Source organism: Chelonia mydas, chromosome 21 (assembly GCF_015237465.2).
Source record: "Chelonia mydas isolate rCheMyd1 chromosome 21, rCheMyd1.pri.v2, whole genome shotgun sequence".
Lineage (NCBI taxonomy): Eukaryota > Metazoa > Chordata > Testudines > Cheloniidae > Chelonia > Chelonia mydas.
This window is the reverse complement of record NC_051261.2, coordinates 9,777,282-9,795,632: the sequence shown is the minus strand read 5'-3', so window position 1 is coordinate 9,795,632 and position 18,351 is coordinate 9,777,282. Positions and strand designations below refer to the sequence as shown.

At 48.9% G+C, this 18,351-nt stretch overlaps 2 protein-coding genes and 1 long non-coding RNA gene across 16 annotated transcripts in view; 1 reads left to right on the top strand and 2 right to left on the bottom strand.

Moving 5' to 3' along the window:
• Nucleotides 1–18,351, bottom strand: part of LOC114020317 (circumsporozoite protein) — a 70,192-nt gene that overhangs the window by 29,869 nt on the left and 21,972 nt on the right. The window lies entirely within an intron of this gene.
• Nucleotides 1–18,351, top strand: part of BAK1 (BCL2 antagonist/killer 1) — a 37,314-nt gene that overhangs the window by 11,924 nt on the left and 7,039 nt on the right. For 2 of the 3 annotated variants that reach the window (XR_006286866.1, XM_037885300.2), the window contains exons 3-5: nucleotides 12,786–12,921; nucleotides 13,076–13,219; nucleotides 16,487–16,667. Coding sequence is in view for 2 of the 3 variants with exons in the window: in XM_037885300.2 (XP_037741228.1) it covers nucleotides 12,786–12,921; nucleotides 13,076–13,219; nucleotides 16,487–16,667 (461 nt within the window). In the remaining variant the exon portion in view is untranslated. The remainder of the gene's footprint in view (nucleotides 1–12,785; nucleotides 12,922–13,075; nucleotides 13,220–16,486; nucleotides 16,668–18,351) is intronic. The other variant, XM_037885301.2, reaches the window with a different exon arrangement.
• Nucleotides 7,592–12,790, bottom strand: LOC122463457. The gene is made up of 2 exons (XR_006286867.1): nucleotides 11,464–12,790; nucleotides 7,592–11,133 (listed from the first exon to the last, which is right to left on the bottom strand). It is a non-coding gene; the product is annotated as an uncharacterized LOC122463457 (long non-coding RNA).

Here is an 18,351-nt window from a genome sequence, read left to right as displayed (position 1 = left end):
TTCAGTAACTACACCTAACTGTTTATGCAGTTCACATCCAGCTCAGAGCTGTTTTACTGTCACGATTATATTATTATTTGCATTGCGGTAGCATCTGGAGGCCCAGCTAGGTTCAGAATCCCATTGTTCTGTGTGCTAGACAAACGCATAATAAGGAAGTCCCTGCCTTACCGAAGTTTGTAAGGTATTAAAATAAAATAAAATAAAATCAAGGCAGTCCTTATGCAGAGCACGCATTGTAGCCAGAGGGATTTTGCTTGAATAAAAATTGTAGAATCAGGCTGTAAACTATAACCACATGTGTTACACACACACACACACACACACACACACACACACACACACACACACACACACACACACACACACACACACACACACACACACACACACACACACACACACAATCTGAGTGGGATTCAGTGTTGGCCTCGCTCTGCTCCCAGTGAAGTCAAGAGGAAACTCTGTCTATATTTACATCCACATATAACTTAGTGTTTGAAATTAACCTAAGTTCCCGTCTCAGGCAAAAACTGCATTGACATCAATGGAAATGGAGCTATGTGTCTCCCTCAGAGGCATGCTGCGGGGTCGCTGGGTGGATGAAAGTTTTAGTGACTGGTTTGGTTTAATTTTTTGGGTTCTGATTTTCCTCATGGTTCTTTGTCCATTTTTCTTTTGCTGTTGATAGGGAGCTAAGGGATTTATCTGCTGCTCAGGAAAAAAAAAATTCTCCCCCCCCAGAGGATCATTCTGAATTATTCCTGCACTACGAAATGTCTCTTAGGGCATGATCAGGGCTCCAGCATCCTTGCCTATCCTGGGTTGCTCCTGGCATGTCCCCTATGTTGTTAAAGCATCACTGGTTGCTTAAAAAAGGCCCAAGAACTGAACTTGCTACAACTACCAGGTGAAGAAGAGGAACAAGCTAGGAAATATGGAAAGGATCCTGCGTAAATGGGAGCGAGATATTGTACCAGGGAAGAAGGATGGTCCAGTGGTTAGGGCATTAGCCTAGGAGTCCAGAGACCTCGGTTTCATTGCCTGCCCTGCCATAGACTTTGGAAAAGTATCTTAGTCCCTCTGTGTCATAATAGGGTAATACCTAACACAATAGCACTTGCCTATCTCAGAGGGCTGTTGCTAGGATAAATACAGTAAAGACTGTGAGGTGCCCAGATATTATGGTAATAGTGGCTTAGACAGATGAGCTAGAATTAGGTTCTTTTGTGGGCTTGCGAGGATTATATGTGTACTCTTCTTACTCTCGTGTCTTTTTTTCTCTCCTCACTTTTCTTTCAATTCCCCTAAGGAAATGATTGAGGAAAACGTTGTTTGTGTAATATTATTGAGCTCCTATATGGAAAACTCCTATATGGAGTTCTCAAAGCACTTTACCAAGGAAGGTGAGTATCATTATCCATATTTTACAGCTGGGAAACGGAGACACAAAAGTTTGAAGTGACTTGCCCCAAGGACATTCAGTGAGTGAGTGAATGGCAGAGGTGGGAATAGATCCTAGGTGTCCGGACTCCTAGTCAGCTATGCAATTTGCTGGACCCCATCTAGACAAAGTGGGAATTGTTTCATCTCATACTGTCCAAAGTTCCTAATTTATGTCTGTCTATTTTAATACTAGCTCAGTAATATACATATAATAATGATTGCAGGATTGGGTCCTTAATTTATATACTTTTTAAGTCTTGGCAATAGGACCTTGCACTGAATGTGAAATGATCTGTATAAATAGTTGTTAACGTGGTATTGTTGTCAGACTTGCAATGACTTCCCCATTTACAAGGCCACCTGCAGAAAGGTTAAAAAGAGATGATGACCTGGTGTTCAAATCAGGGTTAATATTCTCCTGAATTCTACAGGCTTGGGACCAAAACCTGAACAGGATTTTCTATGTTTCTTCCAGCCCTGCAAATCAGATTGCTGACATACCCAATAGGCATGTTCTGTAGGATTTTCCCACCAAGTTATATTTATACTCCATAGATATAAGCAGTGGGAAGTCAAATGAAATAAGGAATATACCCTAAATGAATCAATTTAATTGAGGCGCCATCAGGCAGCAGTGTGGAAGATCAAAGCGCCGATCTTGGCTCAAAGGGCTTCTGCAGTCCCATGGCTAAGGTATCACCTTAGATTTTGGGGACAGCAGCACCACAGCAGCCCGTAATATGCAACTGGTGCAGCAATCTGTATCCGTAGTTAAGGTCTGGGGAGGCACTGGTGTCTAGGGCTTAAAACAGGAAACCAGGACTCTGCCAAATCCCTGTGGGGCCCCGAGCAAGTCACAGCTCTGTGCAAGGGGTGGCTTTTCCCCTTGACCAGACTGTGTTTGTCAAATCTGCATTTAAATGTACCCAGGGAGCCTTTGACATTAGCACCTTGTTAGAGTGATAGGGGCTAGAGATGGCTGTAGATCCAGCTATAACTTAGCTAGAGCGAGGCTGGGTGAATAGGTCATGAACATTATTATTTATCATTCAGAGCGGTAGCCGTGTTAGTCTGTATTAGCAAAAAGAACGAGGAGTACTTGTGGTACCTTAGAGACTAACAAATTTATTTGAGCATAAGCTTTGGGTTTTAGCCCACGAAAGCTTATGCTCAAATAAATTTGTTAGTCTCTAAGGTGTCACAAGTACTCCTCGTTCATTTTATTATTTATCATGTTTATTATGCTAGTGCCTAAGGGCCAGCCAAGAACAGGGGGGCCCCATTGTGCGAGGTGCTCTAGAAACAGAGTAGCAGACTGTCCCTGTTCTGAGCGGTTTACAGACTAAGCAGACACAACAGAGAGGTGGGCGAACGAGCAGAACACACAAGCAGAGCGAACCATGTGATGGCGGTAAATGGCATGTTAATTCCATGGTGGGGGGAACTTAGGAGGGGATCAGCTAAATGGAAAGAAAAAGGAAGGGAAGGGGGTGAAGAGGACAGAGCAGGGGAAAAGAGGGTAAGAGGGGCAGGCGTGGTGTGAAGCTAAGAGGAGGGAGCGGGTTGGAGAGAGCAGCACAGGGCAGAGAAAGTCCAGTCTAAACTATAGACTGTTCCCCGATTCACAGGACTGGCCCCGCCATGGAAGGAGGTGGGAATGGGAGGTGGGTACTTTTTTAATGAAAGCTGTTGGCTCCTATAGAAAGCAATGGAAAATGCAGGAAGAGGCCAGGCTGGCTGGGTCTGTTCCTGTCTGGTCATTTGTGTGACTGTGAGACAGGCTGACCCATACCAGCTTGCACTGGTTGTGGCTGCCGGGTGGGACACAAGGTTAGGGAATGAACTAGTCACCTTGCAAAGGCAGAAATGCCAGCCAACCGTCAGTATAATCTAACCGTTTTGCCTCAGAGGTCGGAATGATTGATCAGAGATCCAATCAGCCATAGATCCATCTGGAAGCACGATGTTGTGGGTATAGCACAGGGTTGGGAGTTGGGACTTTTGGGTTCTGGCCATGGCTTTGCTACCAAATTGCTGTATGGCCTTGGGCAAGTCACTTGACCTCTTTGTGCCTCAGTTTTTCTATCTGTAAAATGAAGGTAATATGCAAACCATTGGGAGAGGTGAGGCATAACTCATTAATGTCTGTAACACCCTTTGGGATCCTTGGATGGAAGGGGCTATTCTTATCTAGTCTGGCATCCCACCTCCAGGAATAGCCGAGACCTGATGCTTTGGATGTGGTGGTTGAAGCCCACCCACATCATACCTGGGTCTAGAAAGACCATTTAAAAGTGGTTGGAAAATGGCCCAAATACCCATCCTTCACGTGACCATGCTGTGGAAACCAGCCTCAGGGCGATGATCCTGCTTATGCGTAAGGCTAAGATTTAGTCATGGGTATTTTTAATAAAAGTCATGGACAGGCCACAGGCTATAAACAAAAATTCATGGCCTGTGACCTGTCCATGACTTTTACTATAAATATCCCTGACTAAATCTTAGCTGCTCCGGGGGTTCCCGGCGACCAACAGCTGGCCCCTGCTCTGGTGGTGGGGGCTGACTACCCCCAGTTGCCCGCTGCTCCGAGGCTCCCAGAGACCACTGCTCAGGCAGCCTCGAGGACCACTGCAGCTGTCCCAGCAGCTGGCCCCGGGACGGCCCTGGGGTCAGCCACACTGGCTGCTGCAGCAGTCGTGGAGGTCCTGGAAAGTCACAGAATCCGTGACTTCTGTGACAGTCTCGCAGCCTTATTTATGAGCCATCTGATGGTCCCTTTTTTCTCTTAGCCTGCGAAGGACAGCAAAATAGGTCACCGCATGGTGCTGTCTTGGAGCACCCTCTGGAGTGGATGGAGGTCTGTTGCTGGGCAAAGGAGAGAGATCTGGCCAAGGTGTCAGCACTGTGGGGCTAGCTATCCCTTCCCCCAACTCCCAGCTCTCTGATGCACAAGCAAGCAGGTTATTTCTGTCCTGTCAGTAGGGGAAGCAGCATGTCCAGGCAAGATTTACAGGGCCCATCTACTACCATGCTGTAATACAACCGATTTCCCCCCTCCCCCAGGCCGTGCACCCCACTCTACGTCCAAGCGCTCTGCAGCGATATTAATGCATGCTGTTTCCTGTGTCGGTTTGTTCTGCGGTGAACTCACTGGCAGAGGCAAATGAGTAAACACTTAGCACCTACCTCAGCGCAAGGGGAAGTGACCTGCCTGAGTCAGAGGCCGCGTGGGGACTGAAAAATATCCACCCAAAACTGAAATCAAAGTGCAGAGCAAGGTGAGCCTTCGGGCTGCAGCCCCAGGGCTTTGCTCACGCCTTGCTGTGCAGTTCTGTGACAGCCTGGCAGCTCTGGAGAAGGATGGCGATCGTCCCGCATTGCCATGCCAGCATGACTCAAGCCTGACCTGATCTGACCTGGAGGAATCTCCTCTAGAGTGAGAAGATGGATCAGTCCCCATGGCTCATTCAATCCCTGGCCTCTGCTGAGATTGCCCCTGGCGGGTGGTGGGTTTTATGATGGGGACGCTTGTCCACTGGGAACTGAACTGAGACCTACCAAATTCATTTCACACAGACCGCTGCACATCTATCAGCTGGCAGCTACTTTACATTACTGTTGATGTGGGCTAGAGTCAATCTTTCACCTTCACATTACATTTCCAGCCCCCTGCGCTATTTAGTTCCCTTGGTGTTGCGCAGATTTCTAAAAAGCAGAGTTTGAAAATCACAGTGATGGTTTTAAGATAGCAAGATGCAGCAAATATTGTCCCAACTTCTGCTGCCCCACCAAGGGAGAGCCAGCATACAGGAGACACTTCCCCTTATGGCAAAGACAATTTGGCCCTCGCTCACTAAGATAGCTAGGCCAGAGGAGACGGTTCCATCCAGTACATTGGAAGGGAAACCCCTTCCACTGTATACTTGCCAGACTCTTACTCGGTACCCCCTGAGATGTATTTGGCATGATGTCGAATGAAACTGATGGCCCACTTCTAATTTCACTTAAACCAGGGTTATTAATAATAAAGCACTTCACAAAGGAGGTCAGCATCATTGTCCCCAGTTTAAAGATCGGGAAACTGAGGCACGGAGCAGTGGGGTGACTTTCCCAGGGCCATCCAGTTGGCTACTGGCGGAGTTGAGAATCAAACCCAGCTCTCCTGAGTCCTAGTCCAGTGCTCTACTCTGGACAAAGAGTAACTCTGCTGGAGTCAGGGGGAGCCTGGATTTTCAGAGGTGCTGACCATCCCGCTGCAATGGGAGCTGCCGGTGCTCCGCAGTGGGGATTGAACTGGGGACTTCCAGAGCTACACATGTAGGGCTTTACAGCTTAAGCTAAACAGACAGGGGCTGTAAGAGCCTCACACCCTGTGTGCATCTGGCACACACAACACTCTGCTCCTTGAAAAATTGGGCTTTGGAGCCGCATTGTTGTAAAGCCAGGGTGAGACCAGAAAAGGGCCCTGTCTTTTTTCAGATGTGAAGGGAATTGCTTGATGGGTTTGGGACCCTGTGACAAAACCAGCTGCGTGTGCTAGGGGATTTTTAGCGTCTGCTGGTATCTGATTGTGTTGCATCCATTGTCAGGGTGAGGTAAGCTGCAGCAGGTACAATTTGGTCTGTAGCCGCGCTCTGACAACAGGGTGCTTTTCAGCCTTTGTATAAACAAATGCACCTTACAATCTAAGACTTTGTCTACACTAGCACTTTTGTCGGTCAGGGGTGTGAAAAAACCACGCACCCCACTGACCGATATAAGTGTCACCGACAAAAGCGCCAGCGTGGACAGCACCATGTCATAGAATATCAGGTTTGGAAGGGACCTCAGGAGATCATCTAGTCCAACCCCCTGCTCAAAGCAGGACCAATCCCCAATTTTTGCCCCAGATTTCTAAATGACCCCCTCAAGGATTGAACTCACAACCCTGGGTTTAGCAGGCCAATGCGCAAACCACTGAGCTATCCCTCCCCCCTGCTGCTCTCCTGCCGCCATTGCTACCGCGGCTCCTTGGAGGTGGTTTAATTATGCCATCGGGAGAGCTCTCTCCTGCCGGCATAAAGCAGGAGAGACCTTACAGTGGCGCAGCTGCAGCGGTCTGTAGCGTCGACATGGCCTAAAAGACAATGGGGTAGATTCGTCCTCGCAGAACATCTGTTTTGCACCACTCTGCAGGCAGACTGTAGCCTTGAAGCTGCCCCAGAGGATCACCCCAGTGCAAGGTGTGGGGCGTAGAGCCAGCGTAGGGGCTTTTATGCTGCTCCCGCTCCCCACTGTTGGCATAGCAGGGAAAAGGGGTCTTGGCTACAGGGAAAGGGAGGTGGCCAGGATGCCCCCACGCCACATTGATCCCTGGCTGCAGTTTGATCCACAGGTAGCCAGCTGAAGTAAAGCAGGCTGGCTCTGCACTAGAAGGGGGATAGTGCGAAGGGGAGCTGAGTTTTAAGCCACCTTTGCACAATCCCCCTCTAAGTAGCACTCTGTGCAGAGCAACTGCATGCCAAGAATCTGACTCAGAATGTACTGGGAGCGGGTCATGACTTGGCCTATCTTTTTTTTTTTTAAAGGGTGGAGGAGATTTCCAAATGATAGACCTGACGGTGTTACACTGATGTCGGGTAGCATTTGAAAAATATGTATTTCAAAAAGATTATTTATACTGTTGGAGCACCTAGGACCACAATCCTGGACCAGCTAGGGGCTGTACAAACATAGAACAAAAAGACGGGCCCTGTCCCAGAATACTTCTGTCCCTGTGTCACTAGCACTACCATCTGGGGCTTTTAAAACAGAAAGTGGTTTTTTGTTTTTTAGCCTGTCTCCTCTGCTGTTCATGCTGCTTATTTACTTTTCTGTGTTTCATTGAAACTGTGAGTCAGTCAGTTTCGTTTTCTAGTTCCCCTTTGGCCAGCATTGCACCCTTGCCTTCGACGTCGCCACAGTCCGGGAATTGTTTACATCGAAATAAATCTGTTCTCGCTGAATCAAAAACAACACCAGAAAGTATCAGGGTGTGTATGTGTTTGTCATCCCCCCGCCCCCCCCCGCATCCATTTATTTACACAAACTACAGTTTATGTAACCTCACCATGTCTCTGACTCACTGTCTGCATCCATCTGTCCATTAGTCAATTACCCAGTTATCTAGTTCCCAGCCATAATTGTGTTATTGGCGTGATCTTGGGCTTGATTTCTCAGACTTGCTAAGGACCCACAAATCAATGGGGACTGAAGTCAATGGGGACTGCAAGTGCTCTGCACCTCTGAAACTCATATGAATGGCCCATGCCCAGACCTGAGTTTAAATGTATATGGGCCCCGTACTCCACTGCTTTGCACCTTGTGTCGACATTTAGACTCTGATTCTACAAATGCTATGCACGTACTTTATATTTAAGCAGGTGAATAGTCTTAATTAAGCCAATACCTTTGTCTTCACTAGGCAAAAAATTGTGCTGTTTAAAATGTTTAACCATAGCGTAGACAAGGCAATTTGTAATTTAACACAGATTAGCTGGTTGGGGTCAACCATAGGGACCCTGATCGATGTAATACTGGGCTTTATAAGGTGTCTATTGCCACCGGTTCTTAAGAGCTGCCATGCTTAGCTGGGGGCTCCCTACATGGGGACATTCTTATTCTGGAATAGCTGTTATGGTAAATTTTCAAGTGGAGACAAGCCCTAACACAGGTCTCGTGTCCGCTAGATTTTTCCTTCCAGCATGGGAGCCATCAATGTTGAGAGAACACTAGCTGCCTGTCTGCACTGGTGCTCTTGCGGCTGATGGAGCTTAACCCACGATAGCAACAGCAGGGAAACGCTATCCCAGCCTTTGTTCTGTGGACCCAGCCACCTTTACCCAGTTGGCTCACTTCCTAAGCATGTGTGGGAGCCTGCTTTGTTTTTTTCCTTGCACAGTCAGCCAGGTGACATTAATGCTCCGCATGTTATGCGTTGAGCCCAGAATACCTGGCGTTCCAAGCCGAGAGCTGTTTACAACCCTGACTCTGGAGAAGAAGAGGCTGTGTCCAGAAACAATCGCAGGCTTATCCAAAACAACCCCTGCCCGCTACCTCTGGCTGAGCCTCAGACCCATCCTGCCGAGCTAGTGACTTATCTCTCCTGTCTTTGTTTGTTATCAAAGCAGAGGGTTTGGACTCCCGCTGGTGCAGAGCAGGGGTGGGGATGTCTGGGAGAGTGAGCAGCAGCCGTTCTGCAGGGCAGCTCGGCTTCAGATGCATCACCTGGGTTTCAGCGAGGTTCCTGTTTTGCAGCAGCGCAGTTCTCTGGGGCTTTGGGAGTCAAGCGACTTTAATGAAGTCACACTAAAAGTCACCTCTGTGCAGAGGGGTCAGAACAAGGCCTGTGCCTGGCTCGAGTGCTCCAGAGAGACATTTCAGCCATGAGAAGGAAACATTCTTTGCCTCTGGTTTGATGCTAGAAATGTTGCTGAAGCCACATGGTGTGAGTGTGTGTGTGGAATTTAGTGGTTAAAGCATCTGAAGCAATGCTGTGTGAGAGCACGGCTTTCTTCCGGTTATTGTCACTAGGTCACGCAAAGGACACAGAAACCCAGATGGCTTTTGTAGCTGCCAGACAAACTGGTGTAAGTGAGCTCAGACAGCAAGTGATTAAATAAGAAGGGACGGCACGAAAATGGCTTAGGCAAGGCTTTGTTGTCCACAATCACCTGGCGGATCTATACAACTGCATAAGAATCCTCGCAGGGAAAGCGGTGGCAGCCTCATTGCTCGCGCTATTTATAACTAGAGCAGACATATTGTTAGGAAATACCCCATAGGGAACAATCCTGCAGTGGCTGCAGAGAGATGCCGGGCTGGGTTGATGGGTTGGCTCCCACATGCCAGACATTTATAGAATTCCAGTAACAATTCACATTGAATCATTCACACTTGCGAACAACAAGGCATATATATGGGCGGTATGGCCAACCTCAAGTGTTCAAAAATTATTATTGGCATTGGAGTCTCAGTCCTGGACCAGGACCCGATTGTGCCAGGCCTCTGCCCTCCCAAAAAAAACCCCCAAAAAAACAGAATGAGATTTTCAAAACTAATCAATATTGAATTCTTTTCATTTGCCTCCCAGTCTTTGAACTTGGCACATCTCACCTAATCTATTCCCTGCCATTGCAATGGGCTCTTGTATCAATGTACCTCATTCTTTCCTGTTCTCTGCCAGTGGCACATGATGGTTTACGGAGGACTGAAATGTTTTAATTTAACTCATTATTGGGCTCTTTACAGCAGTATCTGGGTGAAATGCAATGGTCTGTGATGTGCAGGAGGTCAGGCTAGGTGATCTAATGGTCCTTTCTGACAGTAAGCTACATGAAGAGAAGGATTAATGCCCTTGTATGAGGCACTGGTAAGACCTTGTCTGGAATCCTGCGTACGGTTTGGGTGCAAGAAAGATGAATTCAAACCAGAAGAGGTGCAGAGAAGAGCTATTAGGATGATCAGGGGAATGGAGGGCCTAGCTTATGAGAGGAGCCTGGAAGAGCTTGGCTTGTTTAATGTAGCAATAAGGCCAATGGTGCTAGGATTACTCTCTATAAATACCAGGGAGGATGCAGTTATTTAAGCGGAAGGATGTTTTTGGGACAAGAACAAATGGACGTAAACGGGCCATGAGCAAACTGGGGCTGGGAATTAGAAGAAGGTTTCTAACCATCGGAAGGGTGAGGTTCTGGGACAGGCTCCCACTAGGAGTTAGTGGGAAGGGGGAAGGGCTAAGCAATTTAATTTGCTTTAAGAGAGAGCTGGACAAATTTATGAAGGTGATTTTATGGTGGGGTTGTTTGTGATGGTGTGGGGAGCACTCAGCAGCCCTCGGGCTCACTTCTGGTTTATGTCTTATGTTCCTAAAAGCTCATGCTTCAGGGTTTCAGCCAGACTTGAGCAGGGGTCAGGAAGGAATTTTGCTCCCCATGCTCCAGTGTATTCTGGGAGGGTTCCCCCTTCCTTTGAGGCACCAGAGATGGGCACAGCTGGAGATGGGACATTGGACTGGAAGAGCCACGGTTCTGAGGTGGCACTGAGCATCCTCTGTCTTGGGTGCTTGGCTGGCTGGTTCTTGCTCATGTGCTCAGGGTCTAACTGATATGTGGGGTCAGGAAGGAATTTCTCCCCAGGTCAGCTTGGCAGTGAACTTGGGTTGTTGTTTTTTTCACCTGTCTCTGCAGCATGGGGCACAGGTTATCTGCCAGGATTATCTGGGCATCTCTCAATCTTTCGCTGCCATTGTCGAGGCCTTGGGCATTGATATACCTCTGTCCCTCCTGTTCTCTGCCTGTGGCTCATAATAGTCTAGTCTCCTGGGAGCTGTAATACTTTGGTCTCATTTTGGTTGTTTGGTCAGTGTGCAGGTGCAGGGTGTGTTGGTGGCCCATGCTATAAAGGAGATCAGACTGCATGATCTAGCGTTCCCATTTGGCCATAAACTCTCTGACTAGCTCTCTGAAACAGTTAGGAATCTGCATTTTCAAGCTTTTCGCCACAAACACAAAGGCCATAAACTATTTTTTTTTACATCATCACCTGACTCCAGCAGCTGGGTCTTTAAGAATGACATCAACTATTGTGAAACCTGTGATAAAATCATGAGAATTGGCATCGCTCCCCAGGGATAAAAATTCTCCAGTACGTCTTATTTTCCGAAAGCCACTCATAAGAAAAAAGAAAAGGAGTACTTGTGGCACCTTAGAGACTAACCAATTTATTTGAGCATAAGCTTTCGTTAGCTACAGCTCACTTCATCAGATGCATAAAGTTTTGCATAAAGTGGAAAACTTTATGCTTCCGATGAAGTGAGCTGTAGCTCATGAAAGTTTATGCTCAAATAAATTGGTTAGTGGAAAACTTTATGCATCCGATGAAGTGAGCTGTAGCTCACGAAAGCTTATGCTCAAATAAATTGGTTAGTCTCTAAGGTGCCACAAGTACTCCTTTTCTTTTTGCGAATACAGACTAACACGGCTGCTACTCTGAAACCACTCATAAGAAAGTTTGCTTTGGTTTGTTTGTGTGGGTGCATGTTTGTGTAAAAGCAATAAAGCATGAAGGTAACACTTTTGAAGTTGACCACTTAATTTGTTTTGGCAGCCTCTGGGGCTTTTCTCAGTGCCTGACTTCGGACACCTTGGGGCCGGGATTTTCAGAGGTTCTGAGCACCTGCAGCTGCAGTTGAAATCAGAGCGAGCTATGGGTTCTCAGCACTTCTGAAAAATCCAAGTCTCAAGTCAAGCGGCCAAAAAACAGGCTGTCCGAGATGTGACTGCATCATATCTGTTTGAATTCCTCTCCTTCCGGAGCGTGCTCTCTGCATGTAACTTGGGGTGGGAGCCCCATGGTCTGTGGTTGTATCTTTGACATGGGAGTCCTCCTGTTTTTAAGGGTCTCCCAGTTAGCCCTCAACTTGTTTTGTTTTGAACGTCTCTAATTTTCTTACCCTATTTGCCACTGATACGTACCCTCCAAGGTCCAAGTTCAGCCCTCGTTCGATCCTGTAGCGAGGCTTGTTGCTAAGGCCTTGTCTAACTGAAAAATGGCACTGGTTTAGTTATATGGGTACAAAGTCCTGTGTGGAAATGCTTATTTCAGTTTGAGTGGCTTTATTACGGGAGGCAGTATGGGACAGTGGAGAGTGCACTGGACAGGGACTCAGGAGATTTGGGTTCTGTTCCTAGCTGTGTCAGTGGCCTGCTGGGTGAACCTGGGCAAGTGATGTCCCTACTCTGTGCCTCAGTTTCCCCATCTGTAAAACGGGGATGATAATACTGACCTCTGTATGAGAGAGAGAGAGATGAAAAGCATATCTGAGTATTATAATTTCAGTTCATTTTAAACCCCTTTCTAATGGACTTCAGCTAAACTGAAACAACACTGGGTCAGGCCGAATAAGGGCAGCCCGACCGCCTTTGGCACTGGTTTAATTTAATCAAACTGGTGCAGCTCTGCATGGAGGGCAAGCCCGGCCGGTGTTTCACGTGGCATCTGGCAGTGCTTCAAGCCTCAGAGGGCTCCTCTGCTGGTTTGTAGAGCCCCCAAAGCACAGCAGGCCTGTGCAGACCAATCTGCAGAGCCAGTCCCTGGTGCGAAGGGCATGCTGCCTAAGGAGCACAGTGGTCATTTGGTCCATCAGAATGACAGAGAATGCAGCAGAACAGGGGTTAGTGCCGTGGGGACACACTGTCTCAAAGGATATGGGGGAGGCCACACAGGTTCCCCAGTGTTTTAAGATAAGGAGGGGTTTCCTCACTCCTGCGCACCCCGGGGAGCTGCCCGCCTGACCCTGCCAATCCTTATCTCTCCCTCAGAAGATCAGGTGGCCCAGGAGACCGAGGAGGTGTTCCGGAGCTATGCCTTCTACCGCTACCAGCAGGAGAGGGAAGAGGGTGGAGGGGAGGTGCCGATGGACCCTGAGATTGCAGAGATCCAGCAGGAGCCGGGCAGGTAAAGCTCTTCCCATTACAGGCTGAATCGTACGTCCCCCAACACAATCCATGTTCAGGGTGGGATTCGCACCCTATTTGTGGCCTGACCCTGCATCCTCCTGGCCCTGCGTGGAAGTTGGGCCCATCGCTAATGCTTTCCATCCTCTTGGCAGCACCAGCAACCAGGTGGGTAGGCGCCTGGCCATCATCGGAGATGACATCAACATGCGGTATGACGCAGAGTTCCGGAACATGCTGAAGACCCTGCAGCCCACGAAGGACAATGCCTACGAGTACTTCACTAAGATAGCCTCCAGGTAAGGCAGCCAGCTCCCCGCACTCCCAAGGAACGCTGGTGATGTCGCAGAGAGGGTCCGACTGGCACGCAGGGTGAAAATCAGAGGAGCAAAAATTGGCATTGTTTTACCCAAGCTCTGTGCACAATGCCAGGACAGCTGGCACTCAAATTCTGCCCCCAAGCCCAGCCCACAGCCCCAGAGAAGCTGGTATCAGCCGTGAACCAGTTCACAATGGAAGGCTGGCGTTTCATGAAGCAGTGTCTGAAATAAGCCCGCGTTTTCCGCCTGTCTGCCCTTGCGCCTGTCATTGTACATCCATGTCAGATGTTGGCAGCGTGTAAATGGGTCTTCGGTCCCGTTTTAAATGCACTGGCAGGCCTTGCACGTGCTAGTGAGCATGCAGAAGGATGGATGGCCTGCTGGCCTCCTGTCGTGAAAATCTACCCCATCACTCTCAAGCCTAATCATGACAACTAAACGCCGGTTGAGCGGGCAGAGCTGTGGGGCCTGGCTCTCCTCTCTGTGACATCAGGAGGGAGTTTACCAATGTCTGGAGTTACATTGGTGTAAAACCAGCACGAGAGGGGAATATAGTCACTGTTTCATTCCTGGGCAGCCCTGCATCAGCCCCCACTGGGAAGGTTTTTCTTCACAGTCAGAAAGGCTTGACGGTTAAAAGCGCAGGGCCTGATTTCCAGTCTGTGCTAAGCAAACACAGCTTCAGGCAGCAGGCCCTGCAGGGGCTCAGTGACTCTGACAATCAGCCTTGAACCGGCTCAGTCCAGCCTTTGACCTTAGGTACCATGCAGACCTCGTTACTCCACAGTCCCTTAAGGAAGGTGTTGTCTGTCCGTCCTCTGGGGTGTGTGTGTGTGAAAAGTGAAAGCAAAGAGTCTGAGGAGTTGGGACTCTGATCATCTAGCTTGCTCGTTCTCAGCGGGAGGAGAGTCTCTCTCAGAGGACAGTGGGTGGAGAGGGAGCCTGGTCTGGTAGTGCAGAAAATGCACAAGGCGAGATCTTCCCATGTGATCCTCCCAGCTCCTCGGGCTGTGCAAAAGGGGCTGGATTCTGGCTGTAACTGACCATCCCTGTGTGAACTCTGAGCTGGCATAAAGCTGGTGGTGCTGGCTCCTGAGCTGGGCATGCTCCACCCCTGTGGAGGGGGAAGGGCAGAGCTCCACTTTGTTACAACAGTCCTCAGTCTCCCAGGCTGCTGTAACTCACACCAGGACTGGCATAGACCCTCTCATCGGTTCCCGGTGCCCCTTATGCTGAGAAGAGCTTGGACACAGGGGAGAAGCCTGCTCCCTCTGTCTAAAACCGAGCAACGGACCCGCAGTGCCCGGAAACCTTCCGATTTCAAGAGCAGCCCGACGCACTTGGCGCGTTGACTAATGCATGCTGTGTTGAAATGGCTGCAGAGATGCAGGGGGATCGGGGCAGCTTCCTAGAGTGCTGGATTCCGTGCAGTCCAGTGGCCCCACCTGCCCTTTAGATGTCCCTCCCATATCAGAGAGGAGATAGAGGAAAGCGCTTCACCCCTCAGCTGCTACTGCTTGCCTGGCCACAGGTGAGGTGGCTTACCCCGGCATGAAGGGGAAGACAGCAGGCATGTCTGGTGAATCCAAAGCTTGGTGGCAGCAGGGAAAGGCCCCTGAGGAGACTGTGGTTCCCCTCCCACTTGCCTGCCAGCTATCTCCCCTATTTTGTGGTAGCCCCTAGAGGCTAGCCAGGTCATGACCTCATTCTGTCTAGGTACTGTCATGCCCTGCATCGCCACAGTATCCGAGCACCTCACAACCACCAATGGATTCTATCCCTGCAGGCCCCCTGCGATGGGGGGAAGGCTTAGCTCTGTTTCGCAGATGGAGATCAGAGGCACAGAGAAGATGAAGCAATTTGCCTAAGGCTGAGCTGGGGATTGAAACTTGAGGCCCAGTCTAATTCCCAGTCCACTTCCTCCCTCGTTAGGCCAGGCCTTGTACAAATGATAGCCCAGTGTCTTGACGCTGACAGGCTCCACACCAACGCCCCTCTCCTAGCCTTCCCCCCGGGCACACACTGTACATTGCCTAACTGTCTCTTCTGTCCTTTCTTCCTGCTCCCTTTCTTCGGGAAGCCACGCTTTGCCATCCTGAGGCGGGTAACGCACAGCAAACAGGTAAATTAACCTCTGTCACTCACTCTCCATCCTGCCTTTTCAGTGTTGTTCCTTCCTCCGTCTCCACTAACTCGCCTCTTTCCATGACATGCCCCATCTGCACTCTGAAGAGCCTTATCTTTATGCTGTGGGTCGGGACAGATACCTGCATTAGAACAGTTTCTCTGCAGCGGTGCGAACAGAAATAGACATGACAGGCACCCAGGTTAAAACCCAGGGCCTGATTCTTGTCACACATACTCTGGTGTAAATCAGGAGTAACTCAGTATAGTGACACTGGTGCGAAACCCCATATAAACGGCAGTTGTTTGTATGCACCTGGAAGCTCAGATCAGGACTGGGACCCCATTGGGTTGATGCTGCATGGATATATGTTGGAAGTCCATTCTTGCCCTAAAGAGCTGGCAGGCTAAAGTGAGATCAGAATCCAGCCCTGTGGGAGGTATTTAATTTTTATGCATCCAGGCGAAGAAAAAATCATGTCCTAATATGCCTGGGCCACTGTCCGGTTCAAACCTGCATATCTCTGTTGCATAGATAAAGCCCCAGGGCGAATGTGTTCCTTCCAGGATAGCTACAGCTCACAGAGTGCAAACTTAGTGGTTGTGGTTGAGCGTGTGGGAGAGCAGAACTACGCAGTTAGTTGTGTTTGTTTTTCACCACTAAGCTGTTACTAAATTTGTTTGGGTAGGATTCAGAGTAACAGCCGTGTTAGTCTGTATTCGCAAAAAGAAAAGGAGGACTTGTGGCACCTTAGAGACTAACCAATTTATTTGAGCATAAGCTTTCGTGAGCTACAGCTCACTTCATCGGATACATAAAGTTTTGCATAAAGTGGAAAACTGTGCATCCGATGAAGTGAGCTGTAGCTCATGAAAGCTTATGCTCAAATAAACTGGTTAGTCTCTGAGGTGCCACAAGTCCTCCTTTTCTTTTTGGGTAGGATGTAGCTTGAGGGCCCAGAGTGCTCCAGGTGTGCAGAGGACACGCCTGTGAACCCCTGGACATTCCACCAGCTGCAGGGTAACGTGAATGGACGGAGCAGCCCAACAGGGGGCAGCAGAGCACCAGAGCCAGCGTGTTGTGGTTTTTTTTTTTAACCAGGAGGTTTGGTTCTGTTACAGCTTGTTTGACAGCGGCATTAACTGGGGCAGAGTGATTGCGCTGCTGGGGTTCGGTTACCGGATGGCGATTCATGTGTACCAGCTCGGGGTGACCGGCTTCCTCCGGAGCATCGCTCGCTACGTGGCAGAATTCGTGCTTCGCAACCGCATCGCCCAGTGGATTGCCGACCAAGGAGGATGGGTAAGTGAGCCTGGCTTTTCTTCTCTGCCGGGTGCCTGGGCTGAGCTAGGGTCAGCGTGATTCCTCGCTTAGCTGGGCTTGTGAGCAGTGTTGCTGGTCAAATTGAGTCAGAGGAGCTTGCAGCTGAGCTCTGACCAGTTCGGGGTACCGTGACGCAGAGGGGGAGGCCTCAGAATGCAGCCAGCTGTGCGGATGCTTCAGGACTTAGGCCAAAATGTTCAAACTTGGAACCTAAAATTAGGTACTTAATCCACACTTAAACACCAGTATCTGTTTATCTACGGTACTTACATGGCCTCCATCTCCATAATATTTGGGCACCTCACAAACTTGTCCATATTTATCTTCGCAACACCTCTGTGTAGCAGGCCAGTGGTATTATCTCCACTGTACAGGTGGGAAACTGAGGCACTGAGAGGCTAAATGACTTGCCTAAGGTCACACAGGGAGCCTGTGGCAGAGCAGGGAACTGAACCGGGGTTTCCCCAGCCCTAGTCTAGTACCCTAAGCACCCTCCCTGAGTGTACAAGCAACCCAGTTCTTAGGAGGTCTAGCCAGCCACAGCTCCTGTTGTCTCCGGTGGGAGTTGAATGTGCTCAGCAAATCACACCCTGCTTGTTTAAAGCTGGACATCTGAAAAATGAGGCACTCCAAATTTGAGGGCAGCGTAGAAAGTGTAGCTCTGAGTGAGGTCCTTCCCCTGCCACGTTAGTGAGTGTCCAATAATAGAAGAGATGAGAGCCATATCCCCTTAGGAAAGGGATAGATAATAAGATGGACAATATCATAATGCCACTCTATAAATCCATGGTTCACCCACACCTGCATACAGTTCTGGTCACCCCATCTCAAAAAAGATATATTAGAATTGGAAAAGGTACAGAGAAGGGCAACTAAAATGATTAAGAATATGAAACAGCCTCCATATGAGGAGAGATTAAGAAAACTGGGACTTTTCAGCTTGTAAAAGAGACAGCTAATGGGGGCGGCATACGATAGAGGTCTGTAAAAACCATGGATGGTGTGGAGAAAGTGAATAGGGATGTGCTATTTACCCCTTCTCGTAACACAAGAAACAGAATCTAATTCTTGTGTTACGAGAATGGGGAAATGAAATTAGTAGGCAGCAGTTTTAACACAATCAAAAGGAAGTACTTCTTCACGCCATGCACAGTCAACCTGTGGAACTCCTTGCCAGGGGGATGTTGTGAAGGCCAAAACTATAGTGGGGCTCAAAAAAGAATTAGATAAGTTCATAGAGGATAGGTCCATCAATGGCTATTAGCCAAAATGGTCAGGGATGCAATCCCATGCCCTGGATGTCCCTAGCGCTGATTGCCAGAAGCTGGGAAAGGATGACGGGATGGATCCCTGCCTGTTCTGTTCAGTCCTTCTGAAGCGTCTGGCATTGGCCACTGTCGGAAGACAGGATACTGGGCTAAAGGGACCATTGGTCTGACCCAGTCTGGCCGTTCTTATATCGAAACTGCTGCACTGAAAGTAAAGGGCTGATTGGACCCCTTAGCTGCGGCAGGCATGCCTACTGTGTGTACCCTAGAGCTGGCTGGGGGATGTAAAAGCTTATTCACTGATAATGATCTGGAGTTACTGTGGATTTACCATGGTGTAAATCAGATCAGAATCTGGTTTATTCAGTTGCAGGACGGAGCACGAGCATATTTTA